This window comes from Rhinolophus sinicus, linkage group LG05 (assembly GCF_036562045.2).
Source record: "Rhinolophus sinicus isolate RSC01 linkage group LG05, ASM3656204v1, whole genome shotgun sequence".
NCBI lineage: Eukaryota > Metazoa > Chordata > Mammalia > Chiroptera > Rhinolophidae > Rhinolophus > Rhinolophus sinicus.
Window position 1 is genome coordinate 112,919,761 of NC_133755.1, and position 25,507 is coordinate 112,945,267.

The 25,507-nt window shown below is 34.4% G+C and overlaps 2 protein-coding genes across 2 annotated transcripts in view; both read right to left on the bottom strand.

Annotated features, from left to right (window-relative positions):
• Window positions 1-1,818: 1,818 nt before the first annotated feature.
• COX7A2 (cytochrome c oxidase subunit 7A2) lies at window positions 1,819-7,326 on the bottom strand. The gene is made up of 4 exons (XM_019729607.2): window positions 7,171-7,326; window positions 5,850-5,939; window positions 3,499-3,583; window positions 1,819-2,022 (listed from the first exon to the last, which is right to left on the bottom strand). Exons 1-4 carry the CDS (start codon window positions 7,186-7,188, stop codon window positions 1,964-1,966), a joined length of 252 nt encoding a protein of 83 aa, XP_019585166.1. The 5' UTR covers window positions 7,189-7,326; the 3' UTR covers window positions 1,819-1,963.
• Window positions 7,327-17,179: 9,853 nt separating this feature from the next.
• The window catches only part of TMEM30A (transmembrane protein 30A), a 33,230-nt gene continuing 24,902 nt past the window's right edge, over window positions 17,180-25,507 (bottom strand). Inside the window, exons 4-7 of the mRNA XM_019729606.2 lie at window positions 23,232-23,319; window positions 22,052-22,198; window positions 21,190-21,396; window positions 17,180-17,858 (exon numbers count right to left, since the gene is read on the bottom strand). Of these exons, the coding sequence (XP_019585165.1) occupies window positions 17,665-17,858; window positions 21,190-21,396; window positions 22,052-22,198; window positions 23,232-23,319 (636 nt within the window). The 3' untranslated portion in view covers window positions 17,180-17,664. The remainder of the gene's footprint in view (window positions 17,859-21,189; window positions 21,397-22,051; window positions 22,199-23,231; window positions 23,320-25,507) is intronic.

Sequence of the window (25,507 nt, forward strand, 5' to 3'; positions counted from 1 at the left end):
AACTGGATTTCAAATCTTGTGCTGCCATTTATTTGTAGCTTTGGGTAAAGTGCATGCCCTCTCCAAGCTTTAGCTTTCTCATCTATAAATACCGTTTAACTTCATCTAGAAGAGCTACAGAATACAAGTGTAATTTTGTGCGCAGTACTAACTATAGTAAAATTTTACTTAAATATATCTCCCACGGTGTTTATATTGAGATAACATCAATATGAAATTTCTATTTAGTAACAGATACTACTACTCTTAAAAGGATACTGTTGTATGGTAAAGATAAAAAGGAGATTGGAATGATGGTTATTTTGTTTCCTGAAGGGCACATTTTCAATAAGTATTTCTTAAGGACTCTGTTCTATGGACTTTTGGTTAGCCTTTGAAATCCATCTATAGTAATCTCTCTCTTACTAAAGCTAAGTGAAGCAGACACTTTCACAGGATTCTATTCAGCAAATTGTCTCCTGCTACCTTGCTCCTCACCCACCTCCCTATCTCCACCCCTGCTTGCAATGCAGAATTTTAGGCAATATTTAATCTTAGCAAAAAACCTTTAAGTATCTTAAGCATTTAACCTATTTTTGCTTTATCCAAACTTGCCATGTTAACATACCCCAAACAGAACATTTTGGCATGAAAAAAATGTTTTATAAATTGCCTCACTAGGTTGCACCAGAAATAGTAAAGTACCTCTCATAATATCAGCACATGAAGGCTGTAGAGGACATCGAGCTGTTTTTTCCTTTTTACTACACAACAGTCCCTCTCAAACCATGGCATAAAAGCACTTCAAAATATTATAGAGGTTGCTGTTTAGCTCTGAATCACAGAATTGAACTAGATTCCAGACCACCTTAAGAACTTTTTCAGCATTTAGGAATGTGTAATGGTATTTCACTCCCTCCAAAAGCAGTGTTCTCTGCTGATGTTATTAATAAGATCCTGTCAGAGGTTTGGCACATTCATAAATTTAGTGGCAGATTTTATAATACGGCTACCAAGACCATTTCCAGCCTTCAAGAGTTAAGGCTGAAAAATCTCTATTAGCTCTTTTGAGATGGATTTGTACCCAGCCTCAATGTCTTAATAGGAAAAGGCTTAGCTTGGCTCTTTCAGATTTGACTCAATTAAAAAATATATATACCACTTTACTCAATATTATCCAGAAATTAGAGTTTATAAAAACGTTACTCATAGATTTCCCCTAGATCTGATGCACCCAGACTCTAATCATCACCTAGTGTTACAAATGTATACCTTATACAGATGACAAAGTCTAACTCTTTAAGTCCCCCCCGGAAGATAACTTTTAGAAATGAACTAAGTATTTAAGGAAAGTTATACTTTATGTTATGGATTAAAGTAACACAATAGAAACCCATTCTGAGTGTGAAAAAAAGAATACTCCATTATTTTACAGCTACTCTACTAAAGCCTAATTCTAAACTGTGGAATACATCCAATATTTAAATGTACACTCACATAGCTAAGAGGGAGAGTAAAAAAAACAAACTTAAACCCCATGAGCCAAAACCAACCTGCTTCCACTAACCTCAGGTTTTAGCAGATCCCAAGATATAGTATAGTGGGGGGAGGGATCTTCAAGGGTCAAGCTCAATTAAAGCTGAAGACCAATTAAAGCTGTATAATAATTTGCAATATGCCCAGATGCTAAAAATAACACTTTGCTAAAATAACGTCACAACGGTACTTTATACAGCCTTACAGAAAAGAGTCATTTTTGATCCTTACCTAAAATTTGTAAGACTGACCAAAAGCTAAATTATTGGTATATATATGCTACAGTGATAAAATAAGACAAAGCATGGTACAGACTGCTTTATTGGTGGCAGTTAGTACAAGTCAATAAATATTGATCCCCAAAGAAGAACTCTTATTTATCAGCTTACTGGTCCACAGAGAACTGAATGAAATTGAACCAGCTAATTGCTGGGAGGATGAACTGAAGTCAATCCTGCTTCTTGGGAAGTGAAGCCATAGCCAGTTGATATATGGCATATGCTGTTCCTAAAAAATAAAAAGAAATAAAAGAACTTACAAGAAATTCTAAGATTTAAATGTATAAACCTTATATTCCAGCTAAAAGTTGTAAGATAAAGACTGGCAATAAGAATACTTTTATGGAAATATTAAAAAGTATGTTGATAGGTACTGGCAAAATTTAAAATATATATAAATACATTTAGCCTAGTTTCAATATTAATTAACTTCTATAGAAAGTGTTAGATGTAGCACTATAATGTATTTGTCAACTTAATAACATGTAAAAGTTTTAAATAAGATTAAGAACATATATAAAGATTATTTCCATACTAACCTAAGATTGCCTGAGAAACGCTATGATTCAAAAGCCAATAAAGAAATCAAAATATGCAAGCCTTCCCAAAGTGTGTTATCAATAAAATCAAGGAAGAGTGACATAATTTTAAAATAATCAAATTTAATATAAGAATAGCTAATAACTGGAAATTTTAAACTAATTACCAGAATATCTAAGAAACAGACACATCAGGCCAAAAAGTATTTAGGACTTTATCTTACAAAAGCCCAAGTGTCACTATCTGGTTATTGTCTTTATCCATAAAAGCCTCTTCACTGTATTCAATTCACACCTAAAAAGGCACGTTGGCATGTGTGGGGGGCTTTATCATTAGGGTTTAAATACCAGCTTTTCCACACAGAAGCAGTATTACCTTGGGTAATTAACATAATTTCTTCATCTTAAAATGAAGACATATGACAGACTTAATACAAGGGTGACAGAAATCTATAGTATGTGGCATTCTATCAATCGGATGAGCACACAGTAATCACTCTGATAGCTTCCCTTCCTTCCCCAGAGAGCAATCATTCAAATTCCTAACTTTGCTCCTAGTATACCAATTTGTGTATTCCATTGCTAATACTGACCAATGGACCTGCCCAATCCACAGAAAAAATGTCAAAGCATTTTGTGTATAGTAATAGTATTGATCTGTATAGGTTTTGTTTCTGTCATAATAAAAATGTGTTTTTATTATGCATTGCAGTCAACATGTTAAAAAGCCAGTTATAGGAGATGGGGGTAGAGTGGTTATCTTTGGTTCCTCCAAATGCCTGCGGGGCCACCAGTAGCTCAATGGAAAGCCACTTCTATCACGAGATAATCATCAAACTTTATTGGTTTGTTTTTTTAAAGACACTAAAATGCTCTTACACAATATGTATCAATCACCCTCTTGAATCCTTATATGCAAAGCAGTAAGATCTCAGATTCTGGGGACAGGCTGCCTGTATTAAAATACTGGCATAACACCATGCAATATACAGATGACATTATTACAGAATTGTACACTTGAAACATACATAATCTTATTAATGAATGTCACCCCAATAAATTTAAAACATTAATATTAAAAAAAATACTGGTATAATAAAGGCAATGAAATTGTTAGTTATCCTTACTATTACTTTTCTATAAACCAAGCATTCCAAATATCTTACCGCCAACTGTAAGAAACATGGTAGCTCTATACAGGAGGGCATCAGCTACCCCACCTTTTAGATGCACTGGAATTCCATTATCCTCCTAGGTTAAAAAAAATAATAATACACGTCATTTATTTCAAACTAAGTTCAAAAGACTAATCCATTTCATTAAGTGGCTCCTTAAACCCCTGGAATTAAAATATTTTAAATAAAAAAATTAAAAAGAACTACAATTTTCCTGATTTTTTATTACTACTAATACTACTACTACTTTTAAAATAAGAACTTCTAAAGTCAACATTCCTTCTTTTAAAGTTAATGTGAGATCCAATAAAGATGTTCCCAAGGAACATATAAATTATAAATTTTAAAGCTATAAAAATATACTCATTAAGTTAATCAACTTAATTATTAAAAATATTAGTAATCATCACACTTTAGATTTACTCACAGGGACGATTTTTTTTCTTTAGAAAATGGAAAGGATGTTTTGGTTTATAACCCTGAATTACACCTAGTCCAGTACCTGGCATAAATTAGATATTTAATATACCTGTTAAATATTGCTATTTTATTTCTACGTAGTATTAATGATCCAATCTTTTTAATTACTTGAAATTTTATTTGCAAACAACCAGAGATCACAATAAAATTTTAAAAATCATTGATAACCTAATTACTTATAAAGGTAAACTACTCTGTCCCACTAAGTCGCTGCTCATAAAGAAACCACTATTAACAGCATGGTATATAGCCTTAAAGCTTTATTAATGCTTATATTGTCCTATCTTCTAATTTATATACATTTGTGTTTAACATACAAAATGAGACTATGCTATATAATGGTCTGCCATATATTTTTTTCACTCAAAGCTATCTTTAAAACCATTTTCTGTTAGCCCATTTAAACCTACCTTGTTCTTTTTAATATCTACTAGCACTCCACTGTGCAAAAACATCATAATCTAGTTAGTCAGTCCTCTATTAATGGTTATTTAAGTTATTGGGGTATTTTGATATTGAAATTACAAAATGAATAGCCTCTTTCCTATTTTTAAATACTTATGCTACTATTTCTATAGGAAAGATTCTTAAAAATCGGAGTCCTAGATGACAGAATATGTGATTTGTTTTTAATGAAACTTGCAAATATCCTCTAAAACTTCTGTACCAATTATACTACTACCTAGAATGTTATGAAAGTATCATATATGAATGTTCCTATGTACCTCACTTGGCTAACATTACCTATTTTAAATCTTTCTAAAATTTTAACAATAGGGAAAAAATATTAACTTATAATTTTAATTTGCATTTTTTATTGATTTGTAGGAGCTCTTTGTATACTGAGATTGACATTTGCTATATTTTTAAAATTTGCTATTTGCTTGTCTCTGTAACCATAACTGCATTTAAAATTTTTATGTCACCAAACCTTGCAATTTTTCTCCTTTACAGCTTGTAGGCTTTATAAAAACTTCCTCAGGAAGTCTCCCCCATATCTAAGATTATAAGAAATATTCTCCTGTGATTACAGTAGTTAATACTGTACTGTAAACTTGAAATTTGCTAAGAGAGTAGATCTCAAGTGCTTTTACAACAGCCACACAAAAAAGTAACTATGTGAGGTGATGGATGTGTTAATAACTTGACTGTGATAATCATTCACAGATACATTACACATCAGATTGTACACCTTAAAAAAAAACAGGTATAATCTTTAATACATACAATTTTTATTTGTGAATCATATCTCAACAAAACTGGGGTGAGGGGAAAGAAATATCTCCTACGTTTTCTTCTAATTTTTTGAGAAACATTTATAGTTACAATTTATCTTTTATATACAATATAGAAGGGATCTAACTTTACTTTCTTTAAAATAGTCAGCCAATTCTTCTAATACCAATTTATTGTATTTTTTTTCCACTGATGTGAAATAACACCTTTAACATATATATTATATATACATATATACATATATGTATGTGTGTGTGTGTATATATATGTATGTATGTATGTATGTATGTATTTCTGGGCCATTTCTGTTTCTGGGCCCTTTCTTTGGTCTATTTGTCTATTCCTATGCAACTACTCCAAAGAGTATGTCCAAAGAAAGTAAACCATCCAAAGAAAGTGTCATGGACCTATCTATACACCTTAGCCCTCATTTATTCTGCTTTCTTAAGGGCCTCCTGGATATAGCAAATGCCCAGTTAGCTGTCAATGGGCAGTTTCTTATTATTTTTTCCTAATACAATAGGATCACTAATAATCAGACATCTCCAGATTTATTTAATTTTTATCTCTACCTTTTGATAATCCTATCATTGCAAGTAACAATCTCTTATGAAATATTTCAGTACCTGGAATAGCTTTTGTTTCTCTGGAACTTTATTTTCAATCTGCCTGCGTGAAGCAGTACTTATGGTCCTCTGGGTAACCTGGCGAAGAGCCTGAAATGGAAAAATCCATACATATTAAATAGACTTATGGCTTAAAGAAACCTTCAAAACCAACCATGTTCAATCTTCAAAATTATAAAAGATGGAAACTGAGTTAAAACATCCAATTTGTCAGTAATAAAGTTATAAACTAACATCCAGGTTTTCCAATATGTTGGTCATCCACTGCTCTTTGTATTATATTCTGCAGTCTCCAAAAAGCACATTCAAGAAGCAATTCATGCTGATTCTGAGCAAAACAAAAAAACAACCACCAGGATCTTTACCTAAATTGAAACCAGTACCATTATATAATCTTTGAGGAAAACATATTGACATACAGGTATTACAAAAATAAAAATGGTTACAAAATACACTAAGCTCAGGTTTTCATTTAACATCCTACCATATTATTAAACATCTATTACTCGATAACAAATAAACTTGCATGATTCCTACTTAACTAAAATGCTTCCCTCTTTAGATTTTTCCTTAAACGCTAATGTGCAAATCTTTTTAAAAAGAGACTTGCATTATACTCGTATATCCAATTGAATTAAATAATGAAATAAACATTATCAGGTGAAGTGCTCCACTTTATAAAATAAATGATATACCAAGAAACTAAGGAAAGCCTTATTGAGTAATTACAAAAGGAAAATAATCAGTGTTACATTTTTCTTCTCTTTTCAAAATTTTAGGAAAATATTTCACATGCTCAGTGGAGGTGTGAAGGTCACTGCATAACCGCCCGAAGGAATCAACACTAACTACACTTCCGCCATGACTGCTCCTCAAGTCCCACTCAAAATTCAAATTTTAATTTTTAAACTGCCTTCTGATGCTCAAAAAGCTCAGAACCACAGAAACTTAAACCCTTTCAGTACAGGGGCACATTCCACCTGGACCAGGGTTTTACTCACATGACAGCTACTGAACTAACTCATCAATGACCCTCATAGTTAGGAGTGGAGACGAACAAAACCAAGGCTTGTCTACCCGACAATCCTCTGGTCACCTTCCCAGCCTCTTTACTCCCTACCTCCACCAAGTACAGCCTAGAGAGAGGGGAAAGGGAAAGTAAAGTCAGTAGAAAAGGACACAGAGCAAGGTGACTTAAGAAGCCGCCCTCTTCCTCCCTTCTTCCCTCTTAGCTCGGCTTTTCGGTTGGCCGCGGCCCCTTAGCCTCCGCTCCCAACGCTCCCGCCCCACATCAACACTGCAAAGCTGAGAAGGGCCTCACCAGCAGATTCCGCAGCATATTGACTCAGTTACTGCCCACCAACCGCGACAACTGATCACCGGAGAACGAAAATCGCCACGCCGGAACCGGAACTACCTTCTGGCATTGCGCGAGCGTCAGTGATCTCAATATTTCCGGGAGGAGGAGGGAACTGCTCTAACCATAGAGAGCGAAAGACAAGCGAGAGCGGCAGTGCGGATGTGGCCGCTCTAGGCGGCCGGCCCTCACGGCCCTTGAGTGCCTGACCAGTCGGATGTCATTCCGGCGGCTAAGGCTGGGGTGGGAACGAACGACTTTTGAGACCAGAGAGGTGGGAGTGACGTATTAAGTACTCTTTTACCTAGCTTAGATAAAATTAATGTGAGGACAGGCTATCCTAGAAAATCAGTCTGTATTTTGAATGAGAAGGCATAAAACTAAGCAATCTTTAAAGCATTGTTTAGAGGCTGATGGGTTGGCCAAACTAGAAGCTGTGAAACTGGCTGAAATATACAAAACAAAAAGCTATCTCCTCTTACACGGATACCATTTTTCTCCACCGAAGAAACTGGTAGGGCATTATTATTCCTTGTGCTGAGAAAATGCTGTAAAGAGCTACGTCGGGATACCAATTTTTATCCTGTACCTTTGGATGCTGAACTCCCCATACAAGCAGCTCTTCCAGTGTCCTGAAATTGTGGAAGCTGTTTTCAAGTTTGTGTCTGGGAAAAGGCTGAAAAGAGGGGAAATTTTTAATTGGGGACATGAAATGGGATGGCAAATCTTAAGTCCAGCTGTCTCAGGTCCAGCAGGACATTTTCCATGACGAGTTGCTAGGCATAGCAATTATACAGATAGGCTGTCAGTGTACCTTGCATCAATCTTGCTTATGTAATGCTACAAGTGTTTTTAATCTCTGTGCCCATTCCCAACTGTGTATACATGTAAACCTATCTACCCTAAAGATCTTTTCCCATTTTTACAAACTTCTAATTATTCCAGTCATTTAAAATGAAAGCTGATGGCATATGGGTTCAGCATAGGTGAAATGTGTAAATAAAAATTAGTAATACTAAAATTATTTCTTCTCATCCTTAGGGTTAGACGCACCAAGTTACTTGTCCCCAGTTCAAGTTCTCTTCTTCACCAAGGTTTATAAATAACCCAATTCACCTGGTCCCTGGATTGGAACTGAGGACTACGTTTATTTTCCCCTTGGTATTATGTACTGTAATCAAATCCTTGAGAACAATTACCAGGCACCAATGTCTGGAGCATACAGATTTTTAAAAAGTGGACTATCTATAATTTGAACTTGTTAAATTGTATGTGCTCTCTTATATTTTTTCCATTTAGCCAAGTAGATTGTAAACTTCTCAAGAACAGAGATTTGATTTTCTTACCAATCTCCGAGAACTGCTTAAATGGGGTAAACTGTTAACAGGTGAATTAGTGGTGTATGAGTTTTGGGTGATAGATCTAGAACACATATGGCTGTCCAAAAAAACCCAAAGACTCCCATAAAATACTCATAGATCCTAAAGTAGATGCAGATCCTTATTTGCATGTCATGGTGTAATTTCCTTTCTTTACTGGATCATTCCATCAACATATACACACATACCCAAATTAAACAAACAAACCTTTGATTTCAGTTACTATTCCATTTCTCTTCTTCAAAATAAAAGATTTCTTATACTTCCCTTCCTTTTCTAATTTTTTTAAAATCCCATTTTGGGCAGGTTTTACTGCTCGTTAGAATCACCAATGGCTTCTATGTTGCCAAATAAACTGTCACTCTCAATTTTCATCTTTTCCATCTATGGGCAACACTTAACATGCTTGATCACTCCCTCAAAATATACTTCTAATTTTTTATTTGGAAATAAACCATAAATGCAATACAGTATAACACGTCCGCTGTACTTTGAAACATCATCTTAAGGTGGCTTCCATATACTACTCTAGATGGTTCTATTTCAGCAGCTGCTACTTATAGTTTTCTTTCCTGGATCCTCATCCTCTCAATCTCTACATTTCAGAACACCGCCTTTTGTTCTACATTTATCCATTTTGTGATTTTATCCAATGCCACGAAACACCATTTGTGTGCTGACAACTCTCCACCCTGACCTTTCCCTTTAACTCCAGATATCTTCACTTAGATGTCTAATGAACATCTCAAACTTAACAACCAAAATGGAATTCTTTCCACTATTTCTAAGAGTTCTCCTCTGCAATTTTCTTCAAGCCCCAAAATCTTGGCTACGCCTTCAAAATATAATGTGAATCTGATCACATCTCATTGTCTACACTGCTACCACCACTCCAAGCCAAGCCATCATCTCTTGCTTGCATTACTGAAAAAGCCTTATCTGGTTTCCCTGCTTCTACTCTTCTATTCAGTTTATCTTGCACACAACAGTGATACTTTTAAGAATTTAATGACTGCTTAAAACTATTTTGTTCACTGCTAAATCCCCAGCACCTAGAATAGTAATTGGCATGTAGTAGGTATTTGGTTAGGTGAATAGCATATATGTTGAAAAAAAAAATGGACTTATTTTATTAAGTATAAAAATTCAAAAATTCTTTAATATTCATTGTACTCTTTTCAAACATTTTTTCAGTCCCAAGTTTCCTCACTCATTGTCTCCTTGTTCTTGCTCTACAAATTATGATTGTCCTGACAGGAAAAAAAAAAAGGCTGAATTTGCCTGGGTGCCCATCAAACTTTACTGGATCTTCTCAGGCACACTTGAAATTTGTTACCAGATTTGTAAATGCATCCTCTGAAGCAGGATGCATTTAGGATAGTTATTCTCAAAATAGGTTCCTTTCCAAAACATCAGTATGAGGTTCCTTTGTAATATTAGAAAAATTATTAGCAATGGCTCTTCATTTGAAAAAATACTTCCTTCAGAGGTTTCTTGATTACAACAGAACTGGCAGTACATTTAGATATGAGGTAGGTAATGGTTAGCTTGAGTCTTGTCAATAAGCTAGGTTTATGGTAATCAGATATAAAAGTACTCAGCGGAACTATTTCACAATTACTGATGCAAAGTTATCCAATCACAAAGTTACTCAACCTTTCTTCTCCTTTAAAAAACAAGATGTCAACCTTTACTTTGATCCTGTCTATAGCATCCATAAATAAAAAGCAGACGAAAACCGGAAGGTTTATTATTATTATTATTGGGGAGTATTGGGGAACAGTGTGTTTCTCCAGGGCCAGTTGTGGAGGGCGCAGCTCATCTCCAAGTCCAGTTGCCGTTCTCAATCTTTAGTTGCAGGGGGGTGCAGCCCACCATCCTATGCAGGAATTGAACTGGCAACCTTGTTGAGAGCTCACGCTCTAACCAACTGAGCCATCCAGCCGCCCCAGAATAGAGTTTTGTGTGCTTGGGATGTGTGTATTTTAATTCTGGAACCATGCTTAACCCACTTCCAGTTTTACAAAAACAATATAGAAAAGCTTCATGTTAAGTTTAATGTGTAAAAACTGCTAGTTAGATGAAAGTGGCATTTCAATATACTTCCCTATTTTGATTATTACATAGTTAGGCATCAGGAAACACTTGGTTGTCAATCAATTGCTGAATTATTTTATTATTAAATAATTTATCTAATTGCAAGCCTCAGTCTTTTCATCTTTAAAGGGGTTGGACTAATGATCTTTATCTCTGGCTCTAAAATCCTTATGTGTGAAAAAACTTTCATAAAAAAATGAGTTCACTCATTGTTGAACAACTTAGTGACTACCTACTATGAATGTAACACTTAGCAATATGCTCAGGGGAAATCTTTTTAAATCTCTGACCTTCTGGAACATATAATCTAATTAAGATGATATACACATAAGAGTAAATTATGATGCAGACATAAATGAATCTCTGGTAACTGATATAGCAAAAGTTGCTTTGGGAAATTCAACAAAGATAATGGTCATTAGGAAAGTTTTGAAAACACTGGATTTTTACAAGGTCCAGTAAAATTAGAATGGAATAGAAATTAAAAGGCATTCCAGACAGTGCAAGAAACTGATTAATAACCTGGATTTAGAATTAAGCATGATCTACTTGCAGGAACTATAAAACAGAGGCCTAGATGGAGTGAAAAGAGAAAAAAAATATTATTGTAGTTAAGAACTGGGAAGTCAGCTCCTAAATCTGTCACCTCACAGGACTAAAGGCAGTTTCAGTCTATTTATACCTCAGTTTATCTGTAAAATGAAGATAATAGTATCCTTCATCATTGGGTGGCTGTGAAGATTAAATAATATGATCCAATAAATGTTAGCTATTATTATGGAAGGAAAAGTTGGTTAAGGAGAAATAGATCAACAGAAGAAATATCCATGCAGAATGTATAGCATATGAAGAGGTGAAGAGAGGGGGAACAAATGTCTTAGGGAATTGTAAAGTTTGGTTGGCAGGAAAAATGGAGTGTGAGTGTGAGGCAACAGTGGACAGCAAGAGTAAGACTTTAATGATGATATTAAATTTTATTCTGAAAGTGCCTTACAGCCATTTAAAGGTTTAAATGGCAAACTGTCAAGATCAGAACTCTATTTCAAGATCATTCTGGTAGAAGTGAATGCTGGATTGGACATGAGTTACTAGGGACAGAGCCCATGAGAAGGCTTTCATAATAACCCAAGGAAGAAAGAAAACCTGAAACAAATCAGCCACAAAGAGATATAGATAAAGGGATGTAGGTAAGGGGATGGATTAGAGCCAACTATAAGGAAGTACCTTCAAAAATCAACAGACTGTAGTGATTTATTGGATTGAGAAATTGGAGAGGAAAGCAAGGTTTATGGCTTAATTCATAAGGTGGTCAGTGATACCATTCACTATATTGAGGAATATAAGAGAAACACCAGGCTAGTATGAGATGATTCCTGTTTTGGCCTTATTAAGCTTGGGAAATTCAAGGACAGTCCAAGACAAAATCTATAGTGAACAACCTAGAGCTCAGGAGAGATGTAAAGGCACAAGAAAAGGTAATAAAATCAATGACAGTAGAAATGGTGAGAATTTAAGATTGCTTGGAGAGTATTTATAAAGTGAGAAAAGGGCCCAGAATATTATCTCAAAGAATTCCCAACATTTTATATGGTGAGTATAACTGAAGGATACATAAAGGAGACTAAGAAACAGGTAAGTATTATAGAAAGAAAATCAGGAGAGTTATACACACAGAAGCCATATGCTAAGGATAAAGAGGAAAGGAAAAATGCCAATATATCAAATGAAGCAAAAAGTTCAAAGTAAGGGAGAGTTCATTTGATTTGACAAAAAGGCATGGGAATTGTTCACTGTGCCATTTTTCCATACTGTGTGCTAAATGCTTGTTACCTATCACACCCCTTATTCCTCAAAACAAAATGTGTCAAGTGGGTATTAAAATCCCCCTTTTACTGACTAGGAAATGGTAAAGCAAATGGTTTAGATTAATCTGAAGATACAGTTTATATCTATATGAAATCGCCAGGTCAGCCTGCTTCTAAAACCCCCACTCTTCCCACTGAATCTTTTGGACACAGATGACAGTGAACAGAGTACAGTGCAATCATGGGGTTAAAGCCTGGCAGAACGTGCAGATGACAGTAACATACAAACTACTCTTTTACAAGCTTTGTTGTGAAAACGAAAGACAACACACCCCAGGGATTATTTTAGACCACAGATTCAACAACTGCAATTTGACATGTATTTGTGAGGCTATTTTTTCTGCATTTCTGGTCCTTGAAACAAAGTGGTGTATCAGTCTTGCCAGTTACAAGTACGGTAAATTCAATCTTCTTCCACATTACCGTGGACAAAAAAGCTTGTGACATACAAACAGAGAAGTTCCCATTACTATCACTTAAAGTACATAACAAGTTTACCTTTTAAGATTTTGGAGTGTTATAAAATCACCAAAAGGTGTTTCTGGTTTAAGATAGTAAATTGGCCCCAAGAGTCTCTTTTCCCTCTCACTCCAATAAAATGAAAGAAATTGAAAGGGTATGAGGTATGAATAGACTTTTAGATGAATCTAAAAGTGAAAGAAGCCAGTTTTAAAAGGTTACATATGGTATGATTCCATTCATGACATTTTAGAAGACAAAACTATGGGGACAGAAAGTAGATCAATGGTTGCCTAGGGTTACGGGTAGGACAAAGAGTATAAAGGGACAGTCTAAGGGAGTTTTGGGGGTTGATGCTACTGCTCTGTATCCTATGATGGTTACACAAATCTAGATACGTCTTAAAACTCACAGAACTGTACACTATAAGACAAAAAAATAAAGTTAATTGTATGATCATCTAATACACTTTTTTTTTTTTTTAAAGATATGAGCCCCAAAGGATGGGAAGTAGAGAGGAGATAGAAACAGAAAAGGGATTTTAACAGATTTCTGGAAAACAGAAAGCAGTTGGGATATGACTGAGCAGGACAGAGGGAACTGCAATCTAAAGGGACTGCAAAGGGGATACCTGTGAGAAGCATGCTGATTGGTCCCACAACCCTGAGAAGCTCAGATTTGGATGTACAAGTTACAGCAAAGAATGTAGTCAGGCCTGAAAGGTACAGGCCTGAAAATGGCTAGCTGAAAATCATACAGCCCCTGACTTACCCCTCTCAACCAAACAAATACGATCTCTCACCTCCATCACTATCTCCCACAGGTAGAAGACAAGAGAACTTTTATCTGGAGAAAGTAATGGGAGACAACTAGATGCCAAGGATATGCAGAGGGACAGGTAAAGGGAAGTATGTGCGAAATGGAAAACCGAAGGTGAGGTGGAGAACAAGGGAGAAGCGAGCGATAGCAGTCATAAACAGACCCTCCGATCGAATGAGTGGCTCCCTGACAATCATTCCCAATGCAGTGTTTCTCAAAATTCAGTCCACCTACAGCTGCTGACCCACCAACTATTTAGTACTTGTCTAAGCTCTTCATCATGAACGGAAACACGTAATTCACTGAGTGGCATTTATGAGTTGCACTGTATACTATCACTCGTCAAGCACTGCCCACAAAAAAAAGAGCTTTCATTTAGTCTTTGGGGTCCATTCGTATACGACAGATTGTTGAGACTAGCCAGATGTACAAGGAAAGTTGCCTACATGAACAAGAGAAAAAACAACTAAACAAAAATCGCAACAAAACTCAGTGTAAACAGAGTAGGAAGGAAAAACAAAAATGTATATGCATTTACATATATCCTTAGAAAAATATTTTATTTTTGAACTAACATTAACATGTTTTAGAAACAACAGAAATAAAGGAAGTCTAAAAAAATTAAGTATTTTTAAATATATAAAAAATTCAATGGAAAGGTAATGTTCAAAAATCAAAATGAAGAAATCTAGAAAGAACAGAAACAACAGCATCAAAACAACTGGAGAAAAAGAGCAGAAAACTAAGCATCAGTCTAGAAAGTCCAATGTCTGACTAGGATAGGATTAAATTTCTTAAATGCAACAATGAAAGCTAGAAGAGTGGAGTCATGCCTTCAAAACTCTGAGAGAAAAATATTTTTAGCTTAAAATTGTATATGCAGTCCAACCATCAATGAAATGCGAGGGGAGTAAGAACATTTTAGACATGTAAGAACTCAGAAAATGTGCTTCCCATATACCACTTCTCAGGAAGATTTAAGTGTCTGAGGAAGTGCTACAGTAAACAACACAGTAAACTAGGAAAAAGCAGGAGGTCATGGAATAATAGCTGTGAGGCCAGACAAGAGAAAGAGCAATACAGATTGGCACGAAAGACAAATTCAGAAGAGAGCTCTCTACAGTAACAACAGTGAATTAGATAATCTGATATTTGGGGACAAACACCCTTCAAAACTAGTGATAAGAACATGGTGAAACTGACAAAGAAGTTGGCAAAAATGTTAAGACATGTTTCCAGAAAGTTATGTTAAGTGTTAAAAATCTGGGGATTATTAATTCCAGGAAAAATAAAATTAGGCAAAATGTAATCATGGTGCACTGCTTTGCTTGGCAGTATACAATATTTTTACAGTCATAATTAAACAATAGCTAATGCTTTTGGTAAATAGTATATGACTATAATGGGAGAAGGGGAGGTATGCGTGTTAGAGAGCTGAATTATCTGACGACATTATCAAGACAATAGCAGCTAGAACTGTTAAATCAAGTAATAGAATAAACATATCATTTAGACACATTAAGATAAATACCAAAAGCAACTTTTGGAGTCAAAATGATTCTCTGGCAGGTAAAGAAAGTTGGGACAAGGACCACTATTGTTCATCACAAGGCCTTTAAATTTTTTTTTAACTGTGTACATTTTCCTTTGATAAATATTACAGATACATAAAAGCAAATAAGATCACTATGGTCTAATTTGATTTTAGACACATTTATTTTGAAATTTCAAATGACATTAGGAGAAATGAGATTTTTATGTTTACTGAATGGGGTATGGGCTAAAATGAGGCTCTAAAACACTGTACTAGATCATCCAAACTCTACAACAAACACATGCATCAAAATTCTTCTTGAAACAGCACTTACTCTTTGCACCTTCCAATTAAAATCACCATGTTCATGAAGAACAAAACTTTGCATATTAACCAACAAAGCACCATCCTATAATTCTAAGGCAGTGTTTCCATGAAGATAGGTGAACAAACAGCATACATTAACCCTACCTCTCAGCAGCTCCTCTTTCCTAGTTTGGCTTTTCATTTCCTCTGTGCCCTGTCTACTTCATTATTTTTATCATTCTTGCCTCTCTACCACTTCTTCATTTTCTGTTTACCAGACATTTCCCTTGATTTAATAGGAAACATAGCCCATCTGCCTATAACCCAGGTGACAATTTGACCACTTCCTGGTAAGAACAGATGTTACTCAGTAATATAGATAAATCTTGCAGTTAATGCTATTGTAGTCATTTATATATATATATATGACACACACCCGGCAATCAAATCTATGCATGGAAATGTTAAAACTTTGACTCACTCACCCTGAGTTAAAATTTAGCATTAAACATTAGCAACAACATCGGGGGCACTGCTATTTAAGTAAGACACTTGAACATAGCAAAATTAATTTTGTTTGTTTTTATTAATACAGAACATACTAACAGAAAGTTATTTTACTGTAATCAAGGTTACAAATAAACTTACTAACCAATAAACAAATAATATTCCTTTGATTCTCCTCCTGGATGAATAATTCTCTATTCCGTAAGTTAGTTTTATCAATTTATTTTAAAACTATCTTACTATTTCAATGAAATTTCTTAGCTTTTACTAATTAAATAATTCCAGTTAATAGAAAATAAAATAGCTTCAACCATATATATTATAATTCATCATGTACATACTCCAAAATCTCCAGAATTTAATTAGGAAATTTAAAGAACTTTTTAAAGTATGTCTTAGGAAATTCAACCAAAACAATTGGTGCCTTAACGAAAGAGAAGGTGTGTATACACATCCATATTTGACCTATATGCAAACATTGAATATAGAGAAAATGAAGGTACTATTTTCCAAACTTTCTGCAATGTCGTATTAGGACTTAAACCAAAACACTTACCTGAAAAACAAAAACAGCTTGAGGTATTTCCAATGCTGAAGCAAATTTCTGAATGTTAAATATCACAAGAATGAAAACAGTCTCCTATGAACATTTACATCTGGTTTACAGCTGAAGGAGAAGCTCAAGATCTGCCAAGAAGTTTTCCCATCTCACCTATGTTCTTTCATCCCTTATGAAGTGTAAGCTTCAAGGGAAGTGATCACATGTAAAAACATACCAAGTGAGTTGGGGTTCTTAACTACAACATCTTAAACAGAAAGAGGAATTTTAAATTCTCCTGAGACCTAGTTGACCTCTTCAAACATGAGCATTAATCCCTATGTTAGACAAGGTAAGCATGTCCTTTGAAATCAAAACTAAGCTTCACAAAGACCTGTACTGGAGAAACTGAATACATGAGCCACCTCACCAAAGATGGTACTTGAAGCCTTTACACACGACACACGAAAATGATGAAGTGTTTTATTTAGATTTGGTCTTTCTTCATCTTTTTGTAAGTCTGAATCCTGAAACGTTAACAAGTCATTATATTCATACATCTTGTAAACCCTTTCTTCACACAATAGGCACACATATATAGCACATATGTCAATATAATATTATCAACACAGCATAAACATTTAAGCAGTAGACACACTTCACATGAAAGAGGCTCTATGCATCATATGGCCTACCTCAACAAAAAGCAAACATTAGAATGCCACTTCAGCAGTTACAGTGCTGATATGATCAATATAGCTAGTTTGTTTTATACCCGTCATATATATTCATAACTCATCCATAAGGAATAAGCAAGGACAAAGACTGTTCTTTAAATAAAAAGTTATGTGCCAACTTCAAAAAATATACTAACCAGACATCGGCATTCAAAAGCTAGGTTGAATAGGACTGGCCTTGATGCACATGCAGTAATTTTGTTTTCAGAATATAAAATTAAATGGTAATGTCAGCGGTATTACTACTGTTTCTATATTTATGATTAATTACTAGCAGTACAACTCCCAGAAGGAAGGAGATGGATCCAATAGCGATGTAAGCAATCCCCAAAAATGGATTTTTTCCTCCCATCCATGAAATAGTGCTTAAGATCATCCGTTTTCTTCCATCAAAAGAATGGACAGGGTAATCTGAAGAGTGTATAGGAAGACTTTTCCATGTCTAGTTACTTGATTTTTAAAATACAACTTAAAAAGTTGGCATTTAATTGCTTGTAATTGCATTTAATTGACATTTAATTCATTGGTATAATTCTATGATACACAGGCACCTTACTCATATATGTTCTGAATCAAAATCATTATATAATTATTATCTTGAAGAACTGATTTAGCAAATTAAATGTTAGTAGTAAAAGGCAATATAGTTTGCAAACAGAAATAATCAAATCTAACGGTTATGTTGTTTCTCAGGTACTTTTGCTCTCAATACACGAGGGGCAAAAAGCCACAAAGAAATAAAATAAGAAAAAATATTTCAAATGAACAGCAGTGAAATCCAGAGAGGAAGAGAAGGTTGACAGACCAGGAAACAATGAAAGAATGAAGGGATTAGAGATCTTTGTGAATTCAAAGAGCATGTGTAGCAAAAGTCTAGTTATTTAAATATGAGAGGACTCAGAGTACAGGGTAAAAAAAGTTTTAACTTGCTGATTTGCAATAATGATAAAACTCATGGTGTGACAGAGAGGTGATGGCTAAAACAGAGGTGAAGGGTGGATTGTTAAAGAGATTTAAGAAATGGGACACCAGTATATTGGATGAGCTACTGTGTTTCTCCGAAAATAAGACCTAGCCGGACCATCAGCTCTAATGTATCTTTTGGAGCAAAAATTAATATAACACCGGGTCTTATATAAGAGCCGGTATTATATACTGTATTATATTACATTTTATATTATATATTATATTATGTTATTTTATATTATATTATATTATATTATATTATATTATATTATATTATATTATATTATATTATTATTCCCGGTCTTATATTATAGTATATAAGACTGGGTCTTATATTAATTTTTGTTCCAAAAGACGCATTAGAGCTGATGGTCAAGCTATGTCTTATTTTCGGGGAAATACCGTATCTACATGGACCAGGTCTAGGATTTTAGCAATAGTTAGACCTGAAAAGAAGACAGAACTAAGTTCTTCTGTGAAAGGTTTACAACCTTTCCCAAAGCATCTTTTGAATCAAGTGTTAGGTCCCATCTGTTTCTCTGGGATACTGCAACTCTCCAAATGGCAGGCTCAGCTCTACTAGTTTCTTAAATCCACTTACACTGATTGAGGTAGGAATGATGACAAGAGCTCTAACTAACATACTCTGGGGGACACAGTCTCAAATCATCCATGCTAGTCTCTCTGTATCACAAACCTAAAAAATGAGTTTCTTCCCTAATTCTAATATCTAGTTCCCACCTTATAACTAATTTTGATAATTAACCCTTGATGCTTTGCAGGCCCATACTCCCATCTTATCAATCTTCAAGATATTCTACAGTCTCCTGACAGTTCTCTCAATGCCTGGGTTGCAAACTGTCTGTCAACGAAGAATTCCTGAGTGTTCCGATGACTTTCCTTTATTGTACTCTAGGCTTCAGTTTTGGATACTGTGACACAGCTGCAGTCTACTTTAGCGATAGCCTCAGGATAATGTTCATTCTACCCGCACCTAAACTGGGTCTGTCTGTCCAAAACTACTCTTATGTGGGCTGAGTGTCAATAAGTTGATCACTTTCAGGCTGTCTCTATCAGGTCATATTCAGTGGTGTACTGCGGTGCAAAATCAAGAGACTAAGGATCCAAAAAGACCATTACTCTGAAATGAAGTCTATTATTAGGTTGGTGCAAAAGTAATTACGGTTTAAAAGGTTAAAAATAATTGCAAAAACTGCAATTACTTCTGCACAAACCTAATAATTTAATCATTTACTACTACTCCAATATAAAACCAAAACTATACACTTATGGCTAATTTGGATTATGAAAAATCAAAAGTGCGAACATCAGCAAACATTTAAAGGCTAATATTTGAGAAACTTTTCATTCATGAGATATACAAGAATGTGCTAGATATTAATCATGTAAGGACTTTGTTTAGAATAAAAGGTAGTGTCCAATATTTCCGTCTTAGGAAAGGCTGCATCTAGGCTGATATGGATTGATTTAAACTAGCTAGGGATGCAGCCTATAGTGGTGGTTGATGATAAAAATCATGGCCTTTGGAGTCAAGAGCTTGACCATGAGCCCCAACCCTTCTACTTATTTCCTATGTAAACTCGGGTAAGTGACCGTATTTTGCCATGCATAATGCGCACCACATTTTTGGCCCAAACTTTCAGGAAAAATCTTTCGTTATAATTTTTTAATTCAAATGTTTATTTGTTTACACTTAGGTACTTGTTTTTGTATTATAAAGAAATTTTAGCATTTATTTTTTTAACATATTATGGTACAAGAAATTTTATGTAACAAATAATACAAAATACAAGAACAGATACAAGGTACAAGAAATATTATGTACTGGTAACAAATTTACGATATTTACCTACCATAGAAGGCCAAGAACTCTTTGTTGTTACAAGTTCATCGTAAGTTCAACAAAACCGATTATCCTATTCCAGGGTATTATTTTGCATATAGATATCATTATTGATTTCTAGAGTTACACTTTTAACTCACAAGCATACATAAAATAATTTAAAACATTTACATATTTACGGAATTAGTACTACCCATGTATAATGCGCATCGTTATTTTTCCCTCACAGATTTGGACAAAAAAGGATGCATTATACACACAAAATACGGTACTTAAATGCTCTATGTTCCTGTATCCTTATCTATGACATGGGGATGATAACTACCTCATAAAGCTTGAAGTAATGCATGGAAAGTACTTAGTACAATGTTGACATACAGTCAGAAGGAAAGAAATGATATTTAATAGCACTGAAAAGTACATCTAAATTATTAATGTGGCACAATCCAGCTAATGATAAAAATGTTTTGGTACTATGAACAGAGCAATAATTAGAAACAATTACGTTGATATGAATTAACATACCTGCTAATTTGTAATATGTAAAAATACATATTAAAACAGCCCAGTACCACCAACACTTATTCAGTGTTAGGTATACTCATCAGCCTTTGCATTCAGCTCAGTCACAATCTCCTTTGTAAAAATATCTAGCTTACTGGTAAATCTAGCACTTATATCTTACATAATTTTTCCAAACAAGATGCTTGAACCGTAGTACACAGTATATAAAAATTTAAGACATTTCTGGAAGGTATAAATTAAAAGATACTTTCTTATATATATGAATACACTTTATAAAAAATGCAGAGATCAAAACTAAAACACAAAGTAGCATACCACATAACTTAGATAAGGTTGGACTACACTCTTTGAATTCTATAAATCTGGGCACATGCCAAAAAAGGATACTGTATGTGATATTCAAATAGTATTGTCCAGCAGGTAATGTTGGATGTAAATCACTTTTTCGCTCTATTAGACGATATAATTTACGAAAAGTAGGTAATGCTGCAGTACGCATCCAAACAATAAAATCCTCATTTATGAACCCGTTATTATCTTGGTCAGAATCCAGCATGTATACTGGTTTAACCCAGTTTACTGGTTTTGTTGTACCTTAAATAGGAGGTGTGGGAATGGGGGAGACAAAATATTCAGTTATGTTAAGAGTTTCACTGAAAATTCACACTCTAATAAAAGAAACATATGCAATACACAATCTGAATATTTTTCTCATTTTCAAAGGTATAAATATATTTATTTTCTAAGTCTTCAAATCTAGAGAAAAACCAATTCTTTGTGAAACGATGTAACATAATTACATAGATTTGATTGATATCTCAATTAAGAGAATACTGAAAACAGGCTATTTAGAGTATATACCAAAAGGCAGATTATTTAATGCAAAGATATAATGGTAAAAAACATTACACTGTGAAATTAAAGAGGCATAGAAATAAAAATAAATTTGGATTTATAATTATAATAAATTGGGGTTTAAAAGAAACATTGTTGCAGTTTTAAAAGATTATGGCTAAAATGCTTCTAAGAAAAACCAGATAAATTCAGTTAAAAGTACATATTTCCTTTAGAATTTCAGTACATTAGAACAGACTACATATTTTACTTTACCGTATATGAAGATAAGAAAAGTAGTTGTTTTTTAAAAAGCATAAACTTCCTTAAGATTCTAAAGATAGAAAATTTTAGGTACTTTATTAAAAATCCTAAGTTTACATTATGTTTTAAAGACCCATTAGTAATATTTTACCTTTGAATCGTTCTTCTAGGGGGATGTCTCCTCCAGGGGGATTTCTGAATTTCACATTTTTATCTGTCCACCAAGCAATACCTTTCTTTTTCAAAGGAATAGATGTCAAATAAGATCCATTGCCGACCAGAAACAATTCTAATGTATCTAAACATAAGAAATGGAAGATATTGCTAAATATCCATTGAAAATCTATAGTACCTGCTTTACTCTATGAGAAATGAGGATCTGGTATTTGCTCCCAAAAGTGGTTGTTAACAGAGCAGGCATATGATGTACAGTTGCTCAATTATTTGTATGTGAATTAACTATTTTAACTTTATAATCCCAGATGGACTTTTCTTCCCTCAATACAGTTCTAGGTCACTTTCCTATATGGCTCGCTGATATGTTATAAGGTCAAATGTTTTAATATTAACCCAAATAAAACAATTTGCAAGGTAAATCTGTCCCTTCTGCTTTTCTTTAAAAAAATGCATTCTGTAAATAAATAGCTTCTGAACTATCCATTTCTCTATTTGCAGTGTCCAATACGGTAGCCAGTGGGTACAAGGCTACAGAGCCTTTGAAAATAATAGCTGGTCCAAATGAATATGGTTTATAAATGTATAATATACATTAGTACAAAAAAATAGAATATAAAATCTCAATAACTTTTATACACTACATATAATTTATGTTGAAATGATAATGTATGGGGTATACTGGGTTCAATAAAATATACTATTAATTTCACTTGTTGCTTTTTATTGTTTTTAATGTGATGACTAGGAAACTTAAAATTATATACATGTCTCACATTTATGGTTCACATTATATCAGAAAGTGCAGCTCTAAATGATCAACTGTAGCTTCTTTTTAATGGTATATGTATTCAAAGTTGGTGGGAAAAGAAGCCTGGCTTTTATTTTATCATATATGAAAGAGGGAAGTTAGCACAATGTCTCTCCTTCTTTCTTCCCAGAAACAGAAATTTATTCTTAAAGTATAAGAGTTCTCAAAAGGAAGTCATAAAACATTACAATACCCCACTGAATTACTAATTGATATATTTATCTTAAGGTTGTTGAATTTCTCAATTTCATTCATGTTTACTAGACTATCAAACCCGTAATTAGATTATATAATTCAAATATTCCTAATTATATGTCTATATGTGTATTTTGTATCTATATCATACCATTAAACATGCTGTTGGCAATAGCTCCGCAAGGAGCAATTGGTTTGTCTTCATTTCTTCTATAAGGCTCACATTCCTTACTGGGATTCTGATGTTAAGAAGGAAAAAAGAGAGAAATTATTACCCAGGCTTCCAGGAGAACTGTGAGCTAGCCCTAATCACTGATTAAAAATTAAATCCCTACATGTTTCTCACTTGTAATGCATATGAGTCTGTATTATAAATAGACTATAAACAACGTCACGTTTAAATACTCAAACACATACCTTAACATCACTGTATTATCTTTTTAATGTAACTTTTCTTTGCATATATTTTGGCATACAGGTATATTATCAAATTGACTTTTTGATTTTCATACCAACACAGAAATCATAACCACAAGAAAAATTAAGAAGCAGCCTACTGTCAATCTAGTTGTGACATAATGAAAGGAATCTTAATTAAGCCGGAAGTAAAGACACTGGAGGTTCTAGTTCCAGCTATGTACTATGAGACTTTGGGCAAGTCTCTTGATTTATCTGGGCCTCGCTTATAAAATAAACATGTTCAACTAGATAATCTGGAATTTTGTAATCTTGGGTTAAATCCCATGCCACGGTAAAGAGTGAAGGAGGGAAGGAAGGAAGGAAAGACTAATACATATTCCTAGAATATACCAACCTTCTCTAAATTGTGCACCTGGGTACAAGGAAAACAAAATTACTGGCAAGTCAAGCAGCAATTACCTGTCCTCCAGATTTGGTCTGACATAACCCCTACTGAAGCTCTCAAGGAGCTACGGCAAAACCAAGTACGAGATTAGGTGCATATCTGAGTTGTCCTGTGACTCCAAGGCCACATTAAGCCATGTCTCAAAATACATAATCTTTAATATTTGGCTTCTCAGCATTTTTGATCCCTATGCCATCTAGATTTATAAAGTTAGAACTCTTGAGACTATGAATATAGACAACATATAACTGGTTTATTACTATTTGAGTGTTCTAATGAAAACTCTGATTTCAAAAACAAGGTTATCTTATGTAAATAAACTCTAAATAGGGCAAATATGTTCTAGCCATTAAATTCTTAAGCAAGTTTTAAAAGAAAGGGAAATATTATTTACTACCTGTGCATCGGGTACTGAACTAAGCAATGCTGGGTACTCTGCAGTAACTGGCTTAGGAAAGCCAATGAGTAAGTACCTAATATGTACCATGTACCATGCAAGGTGCTAGAAACGGGGGGAAAAAAAATGAAGTCGGTGCTTTTAAGTGGCTTACAATATAACAGAGGAAACAGATCTGTACACAACCAATGATACTATGAAATAAGAGCCATGATAAAGGTGTCTATATTCATTCAACATGCATTTATCAAATGCCTTCCATGTACTAGGCGCTGGCTAGACACAGGCTAGGCACTTGGTATTTGGTAATTGAAGGAATTCATGCTCCCTGCCCTCATAAGCTAACAGTGTAGTTGGGAAGACAGAAGATAAGTAAGTACACACATGTAATTATAAATTGTAATAAGTGTGACAAAAATGCTATGCAAGTAATTAATGGGGGGAGGACAGGAAGAGCTACTTTAGAATCTATGATAAGGAAATGTTTGTCTCTGGAGGTAGTATCATACAAGTCAAGACCTAGAGTAGGAGATAGCCTTATGAAGAGCAGGCAGAAGAGAGTTTTAAACATAGAGAACAGTACATGCCATTGAGAAAGAACTTGATATTTCTGAGAAGGTGAAAGGTAAATGCAGTTAGAGTACGGCAACAAGAAAGATAACATATGATGTGACTGGAGAGTTATGCATAGCTCAGATCATCCTGAGATTTTACTCTAACTGCTGGTAAACCATTGACAGATTTTAAGCAGAGAAGTGGTATTTATTCTTTTAAAGATCACTATAGCAGCTAGGTAGAAAATGACCTAGAAAAGAAGGGCAAGAATGGATGATGTGAGGAAACAGGTTGTTAAGCAAAGTGAGAAGTGACTTGGAACAGGATATGAATGAAATAAATATATAAAGACGTTATTTTGCATCAAAAGGCACTAAAGAAAACAGCAGGCCTTGAAATGAGAGGACCTCTAGGGAAAGAGTAAGAACTACATTCTAAGCAAATAAAATGTAAATGCCCAAGTGGGCAGATTACTTCTGCCACCAGACATGGTTAGGCAACAGCATACATGGCCCAGGGCAGCCAGGCCAAAGGTACATTAAAGATACAGTGTAAAACAATGACACTGAAGTGCTACGTTGATACTAGATTGTGAAGAATTTTACACATA